The sequence below is a fragment of the Schistocerca americana genome, chromosome 8 (genome assembly GCF_021461395.2).
Source record: "Schistocerca americana isolate TAMUIC-IGC-003095 chromosome 8, iqSchAmer2.1, whole genome shotgun sequence".
In the NCBI taxonomy this organism is placed as follows: Eukaryota; Metazoa; Arthropoda; class Insecta; order Orthoptera; family Acrididae; genus Schistocerca; species Schistocerca americana.
In genome coordinates, this window is record NC_060126.1 from 490517579 (window position 1) to 490539748 (window position 22170).

Genomic DNA, 22170 nt, shown 5'->3' on the forward strand with positions numbered 1-22170 from the left:
AGTACCCTCCGCCACACACCGTAAGGTGGCTCGCGGAGTATAGATGTAGATGTAGATGTAGATCACAACTGCGCGGGCCATCTCGTCGCGCCTCACGGCATCCGCACTGAAGAAGGTAGATCCATTGCCCGGCTAAGCGAATCAGTCATATGAATGCGTGGGGTCCGTCCCTTCCTACATGTCCGAACAGTTGAATGTTTGAAATGTCCGTGTTACCCTGGTGACTTCCATTGACCACCACACGTTCGAAATCACTCTGCTCTCCTAATCTGCTGTGACTGCTTCTCTACTAACAATACAAGACTCTCCGACTCATTTCATACCAGCTGGTCCACCTCTCGTCTCATCTAGTGGTCAATATTGCAATACAAAAGGTTGCTCGTACACTTGTGGTCAGAAATTGTATGAAAGTCGAACAGGTATTGTTACTGAGCAAAGAACTGTTAAATAATATGAAGTGTACACGCAAGTAAGCAAGAGTAGAGGACATCTTAAAAATCACGTTCACATTTATTGTAGTGCATTATAAATGCCTGCAGAACCTGAGTGGTTGGTTAGCGGAAAGAGGCATCGTGGGCTGACAGTTTGGCTGTCATGATAAAATGAAATGATAACCGTGATGGATCTACAGCAGTGTTTTTCAACCTTTTCGAATACGCGACCCCTTTCTAAGTAAATATATTCTGGCAACCCCCAGAACCTTAATAAAAGTATGTCAGCGATTTCAAAAACACCGTACTTAATTTTCCTTGATACTATAGTGATCGAGAAATCAAGTGCATTGTGAAACGAGGTCACAGTGATCTGCGGGCAGAGATATAATCATATCCTTTGCCGCCGAAGAGGCGTGGGGATCAGAACGGGTCAGCGAGGTCATAGTCGCGTGTTTCCGGTCACTACAATCAGTTGTCCGAGTACGCCAGCAAGTACGGACGTGATTATTGTCTTCGCGCTTCGCTCTCAGCGAGCATAAAATGGACAAGTTTCATAATTGATGTTAACCAATGACGTAACAGTTATGTAATTTTAATAAAAAATAGATACCATTTTCCGTAGACCTTAGTTTTTGTGTTACAGAACCCCTAGTTTTGACACAAATAGCAGGATGATTATTTCATTTACTTTCATTCAGTTTCAAAAGAAAGTAACATATCATTGTAGTTGTATATATGTTTCTACATCTACATCTACATATACACTCCAGTAGCCACCAAGCGGTGTGTGGCGGAGGGCACAATTCGAGCCAAAGTCAAATTCCCCCCCCCCCCCCCTTTTCTTCCATTCGCGGATCGCGCGAGGGAAAAACGACTGTCGGAACGCCTCAGTACGAGCTCTTATTTCCCTTATCTTTGAATGGTGATCACTGCGCGATTTGAAAGTTGGTGGTAATAATACATGCTCTACATCCTCGGTGCACATCGGATTTCGGAATTTAGTAAGCAGCCCCTTCTGTTTAGCGCGCCGTCTATCTGCAAGTGTGTCCCACTTCAAACTTTCTATGAGATTTGTAACGCTCTCGCATCATTTTTGCAAATGATGGTACTAGTTTTTCTTGTGAGATGTTTTTCAACTCTTTTACAAAGCACTATCAAAAAACAATGATTCACTTCACGATAATCTCCACAATTAACTACACTATGACATCAAAAGTATCCGGACACCTGACTGAAAATGACTTACAAGTTTCTTGCGCACTCAAAAGGTAATTCTGGAATTCAATATGCTGTTGGCTCACCCTTAGCCATCATGACATCTTCCACTCTCACAGGCATACGTTCAGTCAAGTGCTGGAAGGTTTCTTGGGGAATGGCGGTCCATTCTTCACGGAGTGCTGCACTGAGGAGAGGTATCGATTTCGGTGGGTGAGGCCTGGCACGAAATCGGCGTTCCGAAACATCCCAGAGGTGTTCTATAGGGTTCGGGTCAGGACTCTGTGCAAGCCAGTCCATTACAGGTATGTTATTGTCGTGTAACCAGTCCGTCACTGGCCGTGCATTATGAACAGGTGCTCGATCGTGTTGAAAGATGCAATCGTCATCCCCGAATCGCTCTTCAACAGTGGGAAGCAAGAAGGTGCTTAAAACATTAATGTAGGCCTGTGCTGTGATAGTGCCACGCAAAACAACAAGGTGTGCAAGCCCCCTCCACGAAAAACACGACCACACCATAGCACCACCGCCCCTGAATTTTACTGTTGGTATTACACACCCTGGCAGATGACGTTCACCGGGCATTCGCCATACCCACACCCTGCCATGGGATCGCCACATTGTGTGCCATGATTCGTCACTCCACACAACGTTTTTACACTGTTCATTCTTCCAATATTTACGCTCCTTACACAAAGCGAGGCGTTGTTTGGCATTTACCGGCGTGATGTGTGGCTTATGAGTAGGCACTCGACCATGAAATCCAAGTTTTCTCACCTCCAGTCTAACTTTCATAGTACTTGCAGTGGATCCTGATGGAGTTTGAAATTCGTGTGTGATGGTGTGGATAGATGTCTGACTATTACACATCACGACCCTCTCCAACTGTCGGCGGTCTTTGTCCATAAGCAGACGAGGTCGGCCTGTACGCTTTTGTGCTGTGCGTGTCCCTTCACGTTTCCACTTCACTATCACATCGGAAATAATGGACCTAGGGATGTTTAGGAGTGTGGAAACCTCGCGTACAGACGTATGACGCAACTGACACCCAATCACCTGATCACGTTTGAAGTGCGTGAGTTTCGTGGAGCGCCTCATTCTGCTCTCTCACGATGTCTAATGACTACTGAGGTCGCTGATGTGGTGCACCTGGCAGTAGGTGGCTGCACAATGCACCTAATATGAAGAACGTATGTTTTTGGGGGATACTTTTGATCACATAGTGTACACGAAAGAAATGAGAAATTAACCAGGTGATCAGCAACGACGATTTTGTGGGAATCCCGATGAAGTCACAGAACTAGGAAAACAGAAACAACGTCGACATGCAGTGAGGTCAGGCATCCTAGATCCGCTAGGTAGGAATTGCTGTACCTCGTGCCTTGTCTCACTGCTGCCAATCCTGGCGATCTGTCATTTGGTTCGAAGCTTGTTACTGAAATGCATTGTACACTCCTGGAAATGGAAAAAAGAACACATTGACACCGGTGTGTCAGACCCACCATACTTGCTCCGGACACTGCGAAAGGGCTGTACAAGCAATGATCACACGCACGGCACAGCGGACACACCAGGAACCGCGGTGTTGGCCGTCGAATGGCGCTAGCTGCGCAGCATTTGTGCACCGCAGCCGTCAGTGTCAGCCAGTTTGCCGTGGCATACGGAGCTCCATCGCAGTCTTTAACACTGGTAGCATGCCGCGACAGCGTGGACGTGAACCGTATGTGCAGTTGACGGACTTTGAGCGAGGGCGTATAGTGGGCATGCGGGAGGCCGGGTGGACGTACCGCCGAATTGCTCAACACGTGGGGAGTGAGGTCTCCACAGTACATCGATGTTGTCGCCAGTGGTCGGCGGAAGGTGCACGTGCCCGTCGACCTGGGACCGGACCGCAGCAACGCACGGATGCACGCCAAGACCGTAGGATCCTACGCAGTGCCGTAGGGGACCGCACCGCCACTTCCCAGCAAATTAGAGACACTGTTGCTCCTGGGGTATCGGCGAGGACCATTCGCAACCGTCTCCATGAAGCTGGGCTACGGTCCCGCACACCGTTAGGCCGTCTTCCGCTCACGCCCCAACATCGTGCAGCCCGCCTCCAGTGGTGTCGCGACAGGCGTGAATGGAGGGATGAATGGAGACGTGTCGTCTTCAGCGATGAGAGTCGCTTCTGCCTTGGTGCCAATGATGGTCGTATGCGTGTTTGGCGCCGTGCAGGTGAGTGCCACAATCAGGACTGCATACGACCGAGGCACACAGGGCCAATACCCGGCATCATGGTGTGGGGAGCGATCTCCTACACTGGCCGTACACCACTGGTGATCGTCGAGGGGACACTGAATAGTGCACGGTACATCCAAACCGTCATCGAACCCATCGTTCTACCATTCCTAGACCGGCAAGGGAACTTGCTGTTCCAACAGGACAATGCACGTCCGCATGTATCCCGTGCCACCCAACGTGCTCTAGAAGGTGTAAGTCAACTACCCTGGCCAGCAAGATCTCCGGATCTGTCCCCCATTGAGCATGTTTGGGACTGGATGAAGCGTCGTCTCACGCGGTCTGCACGTCCAGCACGAACGCTGGTCCAACTGAGGCGCCAGGTGGAAATGGCATGGCAAGCCGTTCCACAGGACTACATCCAGCATCTCTACGATCGTCTCTATGGGAGAATAGCAGCCTGCATTGCTGCGAAAGGTGGATATACACTGTACTAGTGCCGACATTGTGCATGCTCTGTTGCCTGTGTCTATGTGCCTGTGGTTCTGTCAGTGTGATCATGTGATGTATTTGACCCCAGGAATGTGTCAATAAAGTTTCCCCTTCCTGGGACAATGAATTCACGGTGTTCTTATTTCAATTTCCAGGAGTGTAGTAACAGTTTTGGCAAAACTTGCACGTTATCTGTGTGCGTGTTGTTGCAGTAATTTTGTATCATATTTGAGGTTGAGCATATTTAAATGCCCTTTCATAAATTGTTCTCGTTCCGTGTGGTATTTTTATCACAGCAGATGTTTGGCACGTAAGCTGTCAGTAAAACACAAGACGCTGCCACTGCACCGCCTTTCCATCCCGGAAGTTGATGTGGCCCTTTCTCTCTGCCCGCAAACCTCTCGGATGTAAATATTATTTGTGCAAGACTTAGTGACTCTCGCCGCCCTAGTTCCATTCCGCAGAAGTGGGAGAAGATCGATAGACATCGTGTTGCTCCTCACTGGTGCAAGTGTTTGCGTATTTGAACTCTTCAAAAGGTTTAAATTAAATTCGTTTTCATTATTATAAATAAGTACCATATCTGAATCTGAGTGAATTCTCTAGGCGCTTTGCAAAAACCTTGTGATTTCCGCGTGACATACATACCATAGCAGATGATCGTCACGAAACATACGTTACCATCCATGCTGCAACAGGTTTCCCCTTCGCCCACGAGCAAAGCTTTGCGACCCCCAAGGGTGGGGGGGGGTGTGTGTGTATAGTATACAGATTTACTAACTATACGACGCTACACGATGCAACAACGCGTCCTCGTTGATAAACATTTCTATCAAAATGGTGAAAGTACGAGGGCAGTTCAATAAGTAATGCAACACATTTTTTTTCTCGGCCAATTTTGGTTGAAAAAACTGGTAACTTCTTGTGGAATATTTTCAAATATTCCCGCTTCGTCTCGTACAGTTTCATTGACTTCCGACAGGTGGCAGCGCTGTACGGAGCTGTTAAAATGGCGTCTGTAACGGATGTGTGTTGCAAACAACGGGCAGTGATCGAGTTTCTTTTGGCGGAAAACCAGGGCATGTCAGATATTCATAGGCGCTTGCAGAATGTCTACGGTGATCTGGCAGTGGACAAAAGCACGGTGAGTCGTTGGGCAAAGCGTGTGTCATCATCGCCGCAAGGTCAAGCAAGACTGTCTGATCTCCCACGTGCGGGCCGGCCGTGCACAGCTGTGACTCCTGCAATGGCGGAGCGTGCGAACACACTCGTTCGAGATGATCGACGGATCACCATCAAACAACTCAGTGCTCAACTTGACATCTCTGTTGGTAGTGCTGTCACAATTGTTCACCAGTTGGGATATTCAAAGGTTTGTTCCCGCTGGGTCCCTCGTTGTCTAACCGAGCACCATAAAGAGCAAAGGAGAATCATCTGTGCGGAATTGCTTGCTCGTCATGTGGCTGAGGGTGACAATTTGTTGTCAAAGATTGTTACAGGCGATGAAACATGGGTTCATCACTTCGAACCTGAAACAAAACGGCAATCAATGGAGTGGCGCCACACCCACTCCCCTACCAAGAAAAAGTTTAAAGCCATACCCTCAGCCGGTAAAGTCATGGTTACAGTCTTCTGGGACGCTGAAGGGATTATTCTGTTCGATGTCCTTCCCCATGGTCAAAAGATCAACTCTGAAGTGTATTGTGCTACTCTTCAGAAATTGAAGAAACGACTTCAGCGTGTTTGTAGGCACAAAAATCTGAACGAACTTCTCCTTCTTCATGACAACGCAAGACCTCACAGAAGTCTTCGCACCCGAGAGGAGCTCACAAAACTTCAGTGGACTGTTCTTCCTCATGCACCCTACAGCCCCGATCTCGCACCGTCGGATTTCCATATGTTTGGCCCAATGAAGGACGCAATCCGTGGGAGGCACTACGCGGATGATGAAGAACTTATTAATGCAGTACGACGTTGGCTCCGACATCGACCAGTGGAATGGTACCGTGCAGGCATACAGGCCCTCATTTCAAGGTGGCGTAAGGCCGTAGCATTGAATGGAGATTACGTTGAAAAACAGTGTTGTGTAGCTAAAAGATTGGGGAATAACATGGTGTATTTCAATGCTGAATAAAACAACCCCTGTTTCAGAAAAAAAAATGTGTTGCATTACTTATTGAACTGCCCTCGTATGTCGTTTTAAATCGTATAGTACGTCCTATTTTCGGTAGAAATTATGTCCCAGATTCATCAGCTATGAAAAGAATAACTGGAAAATTCAGCTGTCGATGTAAAACATAGGACATGAGCTGGTAGTGGTCGTTCGGAAGGAAACTCCTGGCATTATGCGAAACTGTGGCGTTACTCCTGGGGCCTCGATTCGCCATCGTGCATAAGAACAGGACTTTTCAATAACCACTCTTCACTGTACTCTCAGATGAATGATTTCTATCTCCATGCTTACAAAAACCAAACGAATCAATGACTTCTGCGAACAGACTATGCACAGCAAACTGTTTACTAACTGGATCATTGAACAACAAGAAGTGAATGTCGATTTTGTTGACAAAATCGTCTTCAGGGACGAGTCCCATTTTCACCTCGATTGCTTCGTTAATAGGCTCAACTGTGGCACTTGGTACTCAATAAATAAATCAACAAATGAATGGTCAGGGAACAATGCAATCTCTTCATGTCATTGGTGTGCATTGCGGTCTCGAGAAAAATGGGACCTGTTACCTATGAGAACGAGCCAAATAATGTAATAACCGTAAATGGCGAACCTTACGATAGCCCACTTCTTCGTGCGTCTATTGGAAGGTAAAGTTCTTGCACGCACGTGGTTTCAGCAAGAAGGTACCACATGCCGTACCGCCCGTGAGGCACTGACTGTCTTGCACGATTCTGACCCTAATCGTGCCATCCCCGGTTTTCGTGACTGGAAGTGGTCGCGACGATCTTGCAATGTAACACCTATGATCGTCTGGAGCTCGTGGTCTGGTGGCTAGCGTTGCAGCCTCTGGATCACGGGTCGCGGGTTCGATTCTCAGCCGAGTTGCGGATTTTCTCTGCCTGAGGACTGTGTATGTGTGTTGTCCACATCAATTCATCAACATCATTCCCGACAGCGGCTCGACTGGATTGTGCGAAAACTTGGAATGCATAAAAATTGGTACACTATACGGGGTCTGATGACGGCGCAGTTGCGCGTCCCACGTACCAAACATGATCATTATCATCATCATCATCATCACCTATGGACAAGTTTCTGTAGGGTTCTTTGAAGTCTCGGATTTATGGAATCAAGCCCAAGACCATGCAAATGTCGAAATTAAATACTGAATCAACGAAATACGACGGTGCTTGTGCAAAACCGTTTCTTAAAATTTCGCTGGAAGAGCCCCACTGTGGTTTAATAGCAAAATAACGCGTGGGTTACAAAGTCTTTGCTGCTATTTGCCGGAAATCCTTTTTCCTTGCATGATTTCAAAATGTTTCCATTATAAAACAATAAGTATTACAGTGCTTTGTTCAGAAAACCAAGTTTTATCTAAAATTAAAATTTTGGTCTTTTATTAGAACACACTTTGTAAGCATTTTCGCAGAGCACATTGCGTAAAACAAGACTAAAAGTACGGCAGTTTAGTACACGTATGGCGCTCTGAGAGCCATTACATAAAATAGAGAACAAGTCCTCATCTAAAACGCGAACTGCTGTCTCATTGGCAAATTAGGGACTTCTCCAAAACGTCGTAGATTGTTTCACCCATAGCTTCTTAGTTGTGGCTTCTAGCTAGTTTTACTACTAACGAGTCTTGTTCGTATGTCTCAACAGCGAGATTCCCTCATGTAGAATTAACTTTTTGCAAAATAGGCAGTATGAACCCTCCTTGGCTGTTACGCCTGCAATCCCGTTGCATCTAATAGGGAGACATCACCAACTTGACCTCATCTTTCGAGGGGGGAGGGGAAAGCACACTTACAAGATTTCAGCCCCAGGAGTCGTTCCCTTGCGAAAATTTTGGCCCTAGTTCTGACAGTACGCAGTTACGACATTCTGAATTTACAGCTTTTGAATTTCGAGGGCACCGGTTGTTTGTCACTCGCTCCACTCCACTGCAGTCGCCCGACGCCAGAGCACGGTGTACTGCACAGTGGAGCAGATAACACGTTTGTGGAATACTGTTGTGAGTTTGGTAACATAGTTAATTACATCAAAGTGTATAGTCCCTTGCTTGTGGCTTGCGCAAGAGCTCTCTTTGCTTTGAACAGATTTAAGTTCCGATTCGCTAATGCAATGTACATGACATTCAGACTGAATGTGGAAATTTTGTACCTTACACATGAGAATATTTAGTAATTTGCATTTAGTACGATGTTTTCGATCTAAGACTACAATGCAGATGTATTATTCCACGTTTGGATGAACATGTGGAATGGTTTCTTCGATTGTATGACAACACACGAGGCATATACAGGGTGTTCGGAAATCTAATACTTTGAATAGGAACCCATGTCCGGCGACGTACAGTTTTCGTTCTACGATGGTTTCAGTTCAAATGTTTAATCAAGCAATTTCGCTTGAGGATTGAATTAGGTGTGATACAGTGCATTTATTTGGTAATAATCCAAAAGGTTCAGTTTGGAACCGCGTGACCGCTACGGTCGCAGGTTCGAATCCTGCCTCGGGCATGGATGTGTGTCATGTCCTTAGGTTAGTTAGGTTTAAGTAGTTCTAAGTTCTAGGGGACTGATAACCTTAGAAGTTAAGTCCCATAGTGCTCAGAGCCATTTGAACCAATCCAAAAGGAAACAACGAAACGTCCATTTATGACTTAAGCAGATTTGTTTGTGTTAACACTTAAACAATACGTGTATACATTATTCCAAAACAAAAAACACCCTAGCGTACTGTACATTTAGAACAGCACTGATGCACTACAAAAGCTGCCCGATGTGGTGTCCATCAACGTTGTTACAGACGTTGTTTCTACGAATCATGTTGTGGTACACACTCTCCATCCCACATGGTCTCTTCAATTTCCAGTGCAGTGGCTAGGATTCGTGCCAGCAGGTCTTCTTGTGTCTCTACAGGACTTTCGTAAATTAAACCTCGCGTGTGACTTCGCAACAAGTTATCCATAGGAGATAAATCCGGCGATCTGGCGACCACACGGTTGGAAATCCTCGGCCGGCCCTTCTTTCACCATACTGTCTGTTGAGATGTCTCCGAACTACAGGTGAGAAGGAAGGTGATGTACCACCATGCTTAACAATTTCTTGGAAACTGTTGGTGTTAGTGCACGCACTCGCTAAAATGGCGTTTTCAGTGAGCTGTAGAGGTGTGAAAGAACGGACTTCTGGGTTATTATGTGCCTTATCTGTGACCCTTCCCAATTTTGAAGGACTGTGTTTATCCTAAGACTGTCTGTGAACTTTTTGCAAGGCATTTTGTATTATTTAGTTCGTTTCATATTCCGTGGAAAACTTTCCTAAGACTGACTGTGAACTTTTGTATTAGTTAGTTCGTTTCGTGTTCTGTGGGCCATTTTACGCGATAAATTGTAACGAGGTGGAACGAGTCGTTTTGCATTCCACCGCAAATGAATTCGTGAATATCGTTAAATGGCGAAAATTTACAAGCGGTATTTTTTTATGTACAGATGTTAGTAATTCTTATCCACCACCTTTTATACATCACAATAATAGAAATTCTTCTACGGAACAAAAGCAGTTATCAAGGAGAAACATTTTCAGATTATTTTCAAAATTTACTTTCCTGTCTGTCAGACATTTTATAGCCGCGGCTAAATGATCAAAAATTTTTGTTTCAGCATTGTGACCTCTTTTTTGTGCTAAAGACAACTGTAATGTGGAGTACTGAGTCATTTTTCCGTGTGTTATTGTAATTATCCATATCATTGTCCCGCCTAAATTGTAGTGGAGTATTCACGTAAATCTTCATGAGGGAACGAACACGGGTATTCACATCGAACTTCATGAGAAATGAACACAATGTGGAACGACAGTCACAATGTCCAGCTCCTGAAAACAGATGTCTACAAGACGATCGTGGATGAGCACCACATATTATTCTTCGAGCACCTTTTTGAGCTGTGGAGGCTTTCTATCTTAAAGAGGAGCTACCCCAGAACACTATTTCGTATGATACACTACTGGCCATTAAAATTGCTACACCAAGAAGAAATGCAGATGATAAAAGCGGATTCATTGGACAAATATATTATACTAGAACTGACATGTGATTACATTTTCACGCAATTTGGGTGCATAGATCCTGAAAATCGTTACCCAGAACAACCACCTCTGGCCGCAATATCGGCCTTGATACGCCTGGGCATTGAGTCAAACAGAGCTTGGATGGCGTGTACAGGTACAGCTGCCCATGCCGCTTCAACACGATACCACAGTTCATCAAGAGTAGTGACTGGCGTATTGTGACGAGCCAGTTGCTCGGCCACCATTGACCAAACCTTTTCAATTGGTGAGAGATCTGGAGAATGTGCTGGCCAGGGCAGCAGTCGAACGTTTCCTGTATCCAGAAAGGCCCGTACAGGACTGCAACATGCGGTCGTGCATTATCCTGCTGAAATGTAGGGTTTCGTAGGGATCGAATGAAGCGTAGAGGCACGGGTCGTAACACATCTGAAATGTAACGTCCACTGTTCAAAGCGCCGTCAGTGCGAACAAGAGGTGACCGAGACGTGTAAAGAATGGCACCCCATACCATCACGCCGGGTGATACGCCAGTATGGCGATAACGAATACACGCTTCCAATGTCCGTTCACCTCGATGTCGCCAAACACGGACGCGAGCATCATGATGCTGTAAACCGAACCTGGATTCATCCGAAAAAATGCCGTTTTGCCATTCGTGCACCCAGGTTCGTCGTTGAGTACACCATCGCAGGCGCTTCTGTCTGTGATGTAGCGTCAAGGGTAACTGCAGCCACGGTCTCCGAGCTGATAGTCCATGCTGCTGCAAACGTCGTCGAATTGTTCGTACAGATGGTTCTTGTCTTGCAAACGTCCCCATCTGTTTACTCAGGGATCGAGACGTGGCTGAACGATACGTTACAGCCATGCTGATAAGATGCCTGTCATCACGACTGCTAGTGATACGAGGCCGCTGGGATCCAACACGGCGTTCTGTATTACCCTCCTGAACCCACCGATTCCATATTCTGCTAACAGTCATTGGATCTCGACTAACGCGAGCAGCAATGTCGCGATACAGTAAACCGCAATCGCGATAGGCTACAATCCGACCTTTATCAAAGTCGGAAAAGTGATGGTACGTATTTCTCCTCCTTACACGAGGCATCACAACATCGTTTCACCAGGCAACGACGGTCAACTGCTGTTTGTGTATGAGAAATCGGTTGGAAACTTTCCTCATGTAAGCACGTTGTAGGAGTCGCCACCGGCGCCAACCTTGTGTGAATGCTCTGAAAATCTAACCATTTGCATATCACAGCATCTTCTTCCTGTGGCTTATACACTCCTGGAAATGGAAAAAAGAACACATTGACGCCGGTGTGTCAGACCCACCATACTTGCTCCGGACACTGCGAGAGGGCTGTACAACCAATGATCACACGCACGGCACAGCGGACACACCAGGAACCGCGGTGTTGGCCGTCGAATGGCGCTAGCTGCGCAGCATTTGTGCACCGCCGCCGTCAGTGTCAGCCAGTTTGCCGTGGCATACGGAGCTCCATCGCAGTCTTTAACACTGGTAGCATGCCGCGACAGCGTGGACGTGAACCGTATGTGCAGTTGACGGACTTTGAGCGAGGGCGTATAGTGGGCATGCGGGAGGCCGGGTGGACGTACCGCCGAATTGCTCAACACGTGGGGCGTGAGGTCTCCACAGTACATCGATGTTGTCGCCAGTGGTCGGCGGAAGGTGCACGTGCCCGTCGACCTGGGACCGGACCGCAGCGACGCACGGATGCACGCCAAGACCGTAGGATCCTACGCAGTGCCATAGGGGACCGCACCGCCACTTCCCAGCAAATTAGGGACACTGTTGCTCCTGGGGTATCGGCGAGGACCATTCGCAACCGTCTCCATGAAGCTGGGCTACGGTCCCGCACACCGTTAGGCCGTCTTCCGCTCACGCCCCAACATCGTGCAGCCCGCCTCCAGTGGTGTCGCGACAGGCGTGAATGGAGGGACGAATGGAGACGTGTCGTCTTCAGCGATGAGCGTCGCTTCTGCCTTGGTGCCAATGATGGTGGTATGCGTGTTTGGCGCCGTGCAGGTGAGCGCCACAATCAGGACTGCATACGACCGAGGCACACAGGGCCAACACCCGACATCATGGTGTGGGGAGCGATCTCCTACACTGGCCGTACACCACTGGTGATCGTCGAGGGGACACTGAATAGTGCACGGTACATCCAAACCGTCGTCGAACCCATCGTTCTACCATTCCTAGACCGGCAAGGGAACTTGCTGTTCCAACAGGACAATGCACGTCCGCATGTATCCCGTGCCACCCAACGTGCTCTAGAAGGTGTAAGTCAACTACCCTGGCCAGCAAGATCTCCGGATCTGTCCCCCATTGAGCATGTTTGGGACTGGATGAAGCGTCGTCTCACGTGATCTGCACGTCCAGCACGAACGCTGGTCCAACTGAGGCGCCAGGTGGAAATGGCATGGCAAGCCGTTCCACAGGACTACATCCAGCATCTCTACGATCGTCTCCATGGGAGAGTAGCAGCCTGCATTGCAGCGAAAGGTGGATATACACTGTACTGGTGCCGACATTGTGCATGCTCTGTTGCCTGTGTCTATGTGCCTGTGGTTCTGTCAGTGTGATCATGTGATGTATCTGACCCCAGGAATGTGTCAATAAAGTTTCCCCTTCCTGGGACAATGAATTCACGGTGTTCTTATTTCAATTTCCAGGAGTGTATTTCGCGTCTGTAGCACGTCATCTTCGTGGTGTAGCAATTTTAATGGCCAGTAGTGTAATATTGAATGAAAATAGGCAAAATATGTCAACTCACTAATTTGTTTCTCCAAGATTTGCAATGACTTTAAGTGCAAACGTGGCTGAATTAAACTGTTTTAGCAGTTCCCAATTGCGCTTGTGTGTGTTACTTTCCCTCTAGTTTTCACTAGTTCTAGTGGAACGGTATCATCTGCCTTTCTTCATTCGTTAAGTGGCCCTGTACACACATCTAGTGTTAATTCTGGAATATCACTTTTTTCTTCGTTATTAGTCAACTGCCTGTTTCCCGTCTTGCGCTACACATAAATTCAAAGAAATTCTTGGACAGTTTTCTCCTTGTAGTGAGTTACTATGCAGTCTTCTATATTAACTACTGAAATGTAACGTTATTACAAGTTTCTACTTTGCTTTTGGTTTAACTTTATTCCTCTCAATTTTTTCTCTCAAACAAAATTTCCTCGCAACTTTCAATTTCGTCTTGAACAGATGTACAACAGCTCTGTTTACTTGAGAAAATAGTGTATTCTGTGTTTATTAAAGTGTGTGCTGTTTTATGCTCGATTACATGAAAGTCAACGGATACTGTAATATAAACCGTGTACAGAACTTGAAAAGGATGTGGCCATAGCTCCTACGTCTCTAAGGCATTATTGCAAACTACAGAACTGGCTTGTAGAGAGGTGTACAGTGTATGTGATGGGCAGTTGCTGTACCGCAGTACGTACCGTTGTTGTAGCCGAACCGGAAGTCCCCGTTGGGGCGCACGTCGAGGTACTCTGAGCCCTCCGGCGGGGCCGCCTGCTGCCCCGCAACACGACTGCTGCACGACAGCAGCAACAGCAGCAGCGACAGCAGCAGCTGCCGCACCCAGGCGCGCCGGTGTCTCATGGGTAACGCCTCCTGCAACGAGGTGTAGCGTAGTGTCAGGTAGAAGTGGCGTGTAACTCGGGTAAATACTAAGTGTAGAGTATGAAACCGGAATTTCCCTATACAGGGTGGTCCATTGTAAGTGACCGGGCCAAATATCTCACGAAATAAGCATCAAACGAAAAAACTACAAAGGACGAAACTCGCCTAGCTTGAAAGGGGGAACGAGATGGCGCTATGGTTGGCCCGCTAGATGGCGCTGCCATAGGTCAAACGGATATAAACTGCGTTTTTAAAAATAGGAACCCCCATTATTTGTTACCTATTCGTGTAGTACGTAAAGAAATATGAATGTTTTAGTTGGACCACTTTTTTCGCTTTGTGACAGGTGGCGCTGTAATAATCACAAACGTCTAAGTACGTGGTATCATTCGTGGTAACATTCCGCCAGTGCGGACGGTATTTGCTTCGTGATACATTACCCGTATTAAAATGGTCCGTTTACCAATAGCCGAAAAGGTCGATATCATGTTGATGTATGGTAATTGTGATCAAAAAGCCCAACGGGAATGTGCTGTTTATGGTGCTCGGTATCCTGGACGACATCATCCAAGTCTCCGGACCGTTCACCGGATAGTTACGTTATTTAAGGAAACAGGAAGTCATCAGCCACATGTGAAACGTCAACTACGGCCTGCAACAAATGATGATGCCCAAGTACGTGTTTCAGCTGCTGTCGTGGCTAATCCAAACATCAGTAGCAGACAAATTGCGCAAGGATCGGAAACTCAAAAACGTCGGTGTTGAGAATGCTACATCAACATCGATTGCACCCGTGCCATATTTCTATGCACCAGGAATTGCTTGGCGACGACTTTGAACGTCGTGTACAGTTCTGACATTGGGCACAGGAGAAATTACGGGACGATGACAGATTTTTTGCACGCGTTCTATTTCGCGACGAAGCGACATTCACCAACAGCTGTAATGTAAACCGGCATAATACGCACTATTGGGCAACGGAAAATCCACGATGGCTGCGACAAGTGGAACATCAGCGACCTTGGCGGGTTAATGTATAGTGCGGCATTATGGGAGGAAGGATAATTGGTCGCCATTTTATCGGTGGCAATCTAAATGGTACAATATATGCTGATTTCCTACGTAATGTTCTACCGATGTTACTACAAGATGTTTCACTGCATGACAGAATGGCGATATACGTCCAACATGATAGATGTCCGGCACATAGCTTGCGTGCGATTGAAGCGGTATTGAATAGCATATTTCATGACAGGTGGATTGGTCGTCGAAGCATCATAGCATGGCCCGCACGTTCACCGGATCTGACGTCCCCGGATTTCTTTCTGTGGGGAAAGTTGAAGGATATTTACTATGGTGATCCACCGACAACGCCTGACAACTTGCGTCAGCGCATTGTCAATGCATGTGCGAACTACTCGCTGTTGAGAGGAATGTCGTTACACGTATTGCCAAATGCATTGAGGTTGATGGACATCATTTTGAGCATTTATTGCATTAATGTGGTATCTACAGGTAATCACGCTGTAACAGTCTTCGTTCTTAGAAATGATAAATTCACAAAGGTAAATGTATCACATTGCAACAACGGAAATAAAATGTTTAAAAGCTCCTACGTTCTGTATTTTAATTTAAAAAACCTACCTATTACCAACTGTTCGTCTAAAATTGTGAGCCATATGTTTGTGACTATTACAGCGCCATCTATTATAAAGCGAAAAAAGTGGTGCAACTAAAACATTCATATTTCTTTACGTACTACACGAATGTGTAATAAAAAAATGGCGGTTCCTATTTTAAAAAAACGGAGTTGATTTCCGTTTGACCAATGGCAGCGCCGTATAGCGGCCCAACCACAGCGCTATCTGGTTTCCCCCTTAAAGCTAGACAAGTTTCGTTCTTTGTAGTTTTTCAGTTTGACGATTATTTCGTGACATATTTGGACCACCCTGTCGATGGTGTATGGCCCGTGAGACTGCGTCTTCAAAATGGTGTAAATGGCTCGAAGCACTATCGGACTTAACATCTGAGGTCATCAGTCCCGTATATTCAGAACTACTTAAACCTTACTGACCTAAGGACATCACACACATCCATGCCCGAGGCAGGATCCGAACCAGCGATCGTAGCAGCAGCGCGGTTCCAGACTGAAGCACCTAGAACCGTTCGGCCACAGCGGGCGGCAGACCACGTCTCCAGCGCCATCTGCCTCCTGTTAAGGCTGACGACGAATGTCAACACACAGTAACCCAGGTTCCATACATCGGTATTTGTTTCAAACCCGTAAACCTGTCGAGTTTTGTGCCTACGAACTACGATTTGCGAACAGCATCGGTTTCCTGTTGTCATTCGGAGAAAACTGCCACAAATGGCATCGAATGCTTGTCGAAGCTTTCGGCGAACATGCGCTTGGTAAAACACAGTGCTTCGAGCAGTTCAAAAAATTTAAAAGTAGTGATTTTGACGTTGGAAACGACGAGCGTGGGAAACCACCGAAAAAGTTAGAAGACAACGAATTGCAGGCTTTACTGGATGAAGATGATACTCGAACTCAACACGGACTCGCAGAACAATTGAATGTGACGCAGAAAGCCGTTTGTCTTCGGTTGAAATCTATGGAAAATGTGAAGAAACTGTGGAAAATGGCTTTTGCATGATCTGAATGAAAGCAAGCAAATCGAAAGACCACTTGTGAAATGCTGCTTGCCAAGTACAAAAGAAAGTCGTTTCTCCATCGTATAGTGATGAAAAATGGATATATTTTAAGAATCCTAAGCGTCGTTAATCATGGGCGAATTCAGGCAAATCGTCGACAGCCACTGCAAGACCAAATTTCTTTGGAAAAAATACAGTGCTCTGTGTTTGGTGAGATCAGATGGGTGTCGTCTATTATGAGCTACTAAAACCTGATGAAACCGTCAACACTGATCGCTACCAACAGCAAATGATCGATTCAAATCGAGCATTACGTGAGAAACGACCGGAATATGGAAAAAGGCAACACAAAGTCATATTGCTCCATGATAACGCCCCATCACACACAGCAAAACGGGTCAGGGAGGCGATCGAGGCGTTCAGTTGGGAAATACTAGGGCATGCTGCTTATTCTCCAGACTTGGCTCCGTCCGATTATCATCTGTTTGCATCACTGGGACACGCTTTCACTGAACAACGCTTCAATTCGTATGGAAATGTACGAAACTGTCTCGCTGACTGGTTTCCTTCAAAAGGAGAACTGTTTTTTCGGCGTGGCATTCATAGCCTGAAGGGGAGGTTGGAGAAATGTGTAAATAACAATGGAGATTGTTTTCAATAAAATATTGTTAGTTTCGAACAACAGACGTGCGATTATTGCAGGCAAATTCCGGTTTCATGCTTCTGCACGAGGTAACCAATTACGGATTATCCACGGGTACCGCTGTAACCAATTACCTGTATCAGGCAGTGACTAAAGATACTGCCAATACCGCGCATCGTCTGTTTACCAAAATGTGCACCAACAGTACGGAGCTCACGCCTTCATGGAAATAGCCGGTTACCTCTGTATAGTTACGAATCCTAATAGGTCGTGCTGATAAACAATGCTACAATTTTTTATGTGAAAACTTTTAAATCATTTTTAAGTTAAACAAACATTATTAACATTCTATGTCTTAAATCTTCTGGTCTAAAAATTTATCTCTCAATATAGTAATGAGAGACCAGTTTGTTGATACCGTCGTTGTAGAACGTTCGACATTATTGTTGACAAAGCCACAATATCACCTCTGCTTGCACCACTTCACCATTACCGAAGTGAAGTGCTCGAAGGTGTCCTTTAAGCTTTGGAAACTGATGAAAATCGGATGGAGTCAAGTCAGGTGTGTATGGAGTATGATGCATGGCAGTGAACCCTAGGTGTCTGATTGTTGCACAGGTCGCAGCCCTTGGGTATGGTCTGGTATTGTGATGCTGTGGAAGAACTGTTCGTATTCGAGCTTTTAGTTTTCTGAGAGCCTCTCATGCATCGACATAGTTACTTTACACAACGACAAGTTTCGCGGTACCATGAGGAGCCCTCTAGCGGCAGAGCCTTGCAACTTGCGTCAGCGGAGGGCGAAAGTCGTCCGACTAATGTGCGCTACATGTAATACCACAACCGATAGCGGGAACAGAATGAAAAATTCGGAGGCAGTATTTTTCAGCACATACTTGTAGATTTCAATATTACTGTACATGTGGCAATAAGGTCTGCTGACATCTGCATCTACGTGATATGGTATCTACACGACTACACTGCAGCTCACACTTACCTGCCTGCAAAGAATTCCGTGAAGCGCCTTCAAGCTATTTCTTTACCGTTCCACTCTCGAACAGAACACGGGAAAAACGAGCACTTAAATATTTCCGTGCGAGCTCTGATTTCTCTTATTTTATTACAATTATTATTTCTCCCTAAGTAGGTGGGTCTCAACAAAATATTTTCGCATTCGAAAGAGAATGTTCGAGATTGAAATTTCGTGAAAAGATCTAGCAGCAACGGAAAAAGGCTTTGTTTTAATGATTGCAGCACCAACTCGCATATCATATACGTGACACTCCTCCTCTCCTACTTCACGATAATACAAAACGAGCTGCCATTCTTTGAACTTTCTCGATGTCCTTCGTCAGTCCTATCTGGTAAGGATCCCATACTGTACAGCAGTACTCTAGCAGAGCACGGACAAGCGTAGTGTAGGCAGACATGGTAGTAACAGTGTCAAGAACCGTGGCTCAGAGTGAATTATGTTCCAGAGAGAATTATCTAATGCCACAGAGAAGGAAATAGAAACTTGTCCGCTTCAGCGCTAATTTGTAATCCTATGTGTATAGCTGAAGTGTGAATATTTCACATTTCTCGTTTCAGTTCACCATGCTGTAACGGCAGCATCTGAATGTCAAGTCATCTATTGATTTATTCTGTTGTAACGAAAAAAAGGAAGTAAGATAGAATGTAGCGTCGCCTATACATCAAGGCCATTACTGACGGAGCACAGGCTCTGAATGTTTCAAGGAGAGGAAAGTACATCGGTCGTGCCCTTCCAAAGGAATCATTCCGACATTTGCCTGGGGGTATTTAGGGAAATCATAGCAAACCTATCCCTGGGTGGCTGGACGCGTGTATGAATTATCGTCCTTCTGAATGAGAATCCAGTGTCCTAACCGCTATGCCACCCCGATAGATTGTTGTAGCTAAGTAATTCCTCAAATTTTATTTATGGGAGAAGAAAAGGTTGCTTTTTTAAATGTATGAGGATACATTGTTTTACCAGCGCTGAAATTTTAATAATAATTTCAGGAGCCCATTCCAATTACATGTAATCAGTTAAGTAATCATCTTGCATTAGTTTGTGATTTCCCCCTTTCCTTTGACTATAAGGTCGGCTGCTGTGAAATCCGACATTTCAGGGGCATTCAACAACTTGTGTACAATGTTTGACTGTGACCTCTGTGAAGTGATCTTACTCCTCGGTTTCATAACGTAAATAGGCATGAGAAGGCCGTGTGACACGATAGGACGACAAGTGCTCTGTAAAGGGTGAAAATTTATCCAGATGACAGTAAACTAAATTGGTGGTATCGTTAACATAAACTAGTACGTTACATGAAAGTCCGTAGATCTAGAAAAACTGTAATGTACTCATAAATATTTACTCTCGCCATGTTTTATACCCATGCTTCAGCTGATGAAATTGAGTAGTTCTAAAAAAGCACTCAGTCTTCAGGCCAAAAGTGGCCTATCGGGACCATCCGCCGTGTCATCTGTGGCTGATGATGCAGGGAGGGGGGGGGGGGGGGGGGTTGTGGTCAGCACGCCGCTCTGTGTCCGGAGCCGCTACTGTTCGGTCTAGTAGCTCCTCAATTGGCATCACGAGGCTGAGTGCACCCCAAAAAAAGGCAACAGCGCATGGCGGCCCGGATGGTCACCCATCCAAGTGCTGGGCACGCCCGAAAGCGATTAACTTCGGTGATCTGACGGGAACCGGTGTATCCACTGCGACAAGGCCGTTGCCGAATAGTTCTAAGGACTTTATTAAAAAAAACCTCATTGTCTTACATTTAGCTTTGCTCATAGAATATATTATATAGGAATAAACGTATGTGCTCTTAACGCGGATTAGAGTTTATCAGCCGAAGACATGCTGTGTTCGGACTGTTACGAAGTAGGCCCCACACTCCAAGAATCGTTTTCAGTATGAGATACATCTTGCTATAGCAGAATGCCTGTAATTATCTTTGTTTAACCTCTTAGTTCAATGTTAGTGGTTACCTGTCACGATCAGAAGTGCTGCTGTAAAACTTTGTAATAGAAAGAGAGAAGGAGAGAGGTATGCTAAGGAGGTGAGTGTCATGTTCGGATAGCTCAGCTGGAAGAGCACAGGTTGTGAATGATAGAGATATTAACAATGCGTCAACGTATCAAAAGTATTAGTTCAAAGCACTGTTAATTTACTGTCTCAGATCGCAGAATTTTTTACAAATTTTTACTAGTTATTTATTAAGAAAAACCGGTAGGAGTGTCCGTTAGATCAAAGAGATTCTCTTTTTGAAAAGGATATTATAGAACGGTGGGACGCATACATAAATACCGAAAATTGTGTCAGAAGATTATTTCAGTAAACGGCATGTATCTTAGTCATCGATTCGGCAAAGGAAAAATAGGTTCCAGCTTTAGTCACATTCGCCTCCAGAGTAAACGTTCCTTTCGTAAAAATTTATTGTTTATTATTTTTTTGTTTATTTATAGACGCAATCACATGTTTATGACGTCTGTAAATTGCGTCTATAAATAAACAAAAAAACTTTTACAAAAGAATCAATCACCCACTCCATAGACCCAATGTCGTTTTTTCATAAACGTTTCTTTCTGCTCCGAAAGAAGTCCAGTTGTTAAAATCGCGCACCGAACGGGGCTCCTATTTGGACAATGTGGACAAACCATTTCATCGCGATGCGCTCTCTTCTAGGAACGTCAGTACAGCAAGGTCTACAGGACTGCTTCTGCAAATTTTGGAAACTAGGAGTGAGCTACTGGTAGAGTTGCAGCTTTGAGAGCAGGTCCTCAGTCGGGCCTAGATTACCGAGTCGATTCCCAGTCCCACAGCGAAGCGTAGTTCTGATCGCACGGGACGTTCCGAAATTGCATAGCTGTCCTTGAAGCGACGTACCACCTGCGTTGATCATATGACTTTTTTCATCGTACCTATAGCTGAACGAGAGGTGCCGACTCATTAAATCGCACTATTTGTTAAAGCTAAGTGGCAATATTGTCCTCTTTCTGAAGCAGCGTAGCTACAAACGAAACGTAAGTACCAGCCAATGAAATATCGCATCTTAGTCAACACACTGCAGCACACTACATCCTCCATAAAGTTCACCATCACGATCAGTTTTCTATTCGTTTAGAATGTCGTTGTTTTCTCCACTTGTTGCGTTCCCTTGCCTCCTTCGTCAGGCTGTACATCCATTTTGTCTTGCCTCAGCTTGCATATACCCTGAAATATCCTTTATTGATTTGCAGCCCCAACTCCCAACTACTTCACGTTACACTGCTGTGTAACTGATATAGGGAACACGTAGTGTTTGGTACTTCTTTCCATTCTGATGGTGGCATCAACTTGTCATACGATTTAATAAAAACATCGCAAGCGTTGGGTACCCACGATTGACCATGACAGTGCAACAGGTTGACATGGCACTGCCCGAGGCTTCCATGTCTTCCTAAAGGAAGTTATAAATTCTCAGCATATCACTGAAGCGAAATGACATCTAGGTGCCTGGCAAGTATCGTCATGTAGCGATTTCTTCAAAGGGCGGTTGTCGCAAACTTCGGAAGCGATGGGGTGACACATTGTCAGCTGGAAGTACAGCTCTCAACTTGGTCTCTCTGTGCCTATG

General features: G+C 45.7%; 1 protein-coding gene and 1 pseudogene across 1 annotated transcript in view; both read right to left on the minus strand.

Moving 5' to 3' along the window:
* LOC124545169 (translation initiation factor IF-2-like) overlaps positions 1 to 22170 on the minus strand; it is a 121813-nt gene that overhangs the window by 96480 nt on the left and 3163 nt on the right. The window contains exon 2 of the mRNA XM_047124005.1: positions 14070 to 14244. Coding sequence (XP_046979961.1) covers positions 14070 to 14232 — 163 coding nt within the window. The 5' untranslated portion in view covers positions 14233 to 14244. The remainder of the gene's footprint in view (positions 1 to 14069; positions 14245 to 22170) is intronic.
* Positions 20168 to 20285, minus strand: LOC124546323 (annotated as a pseudogene).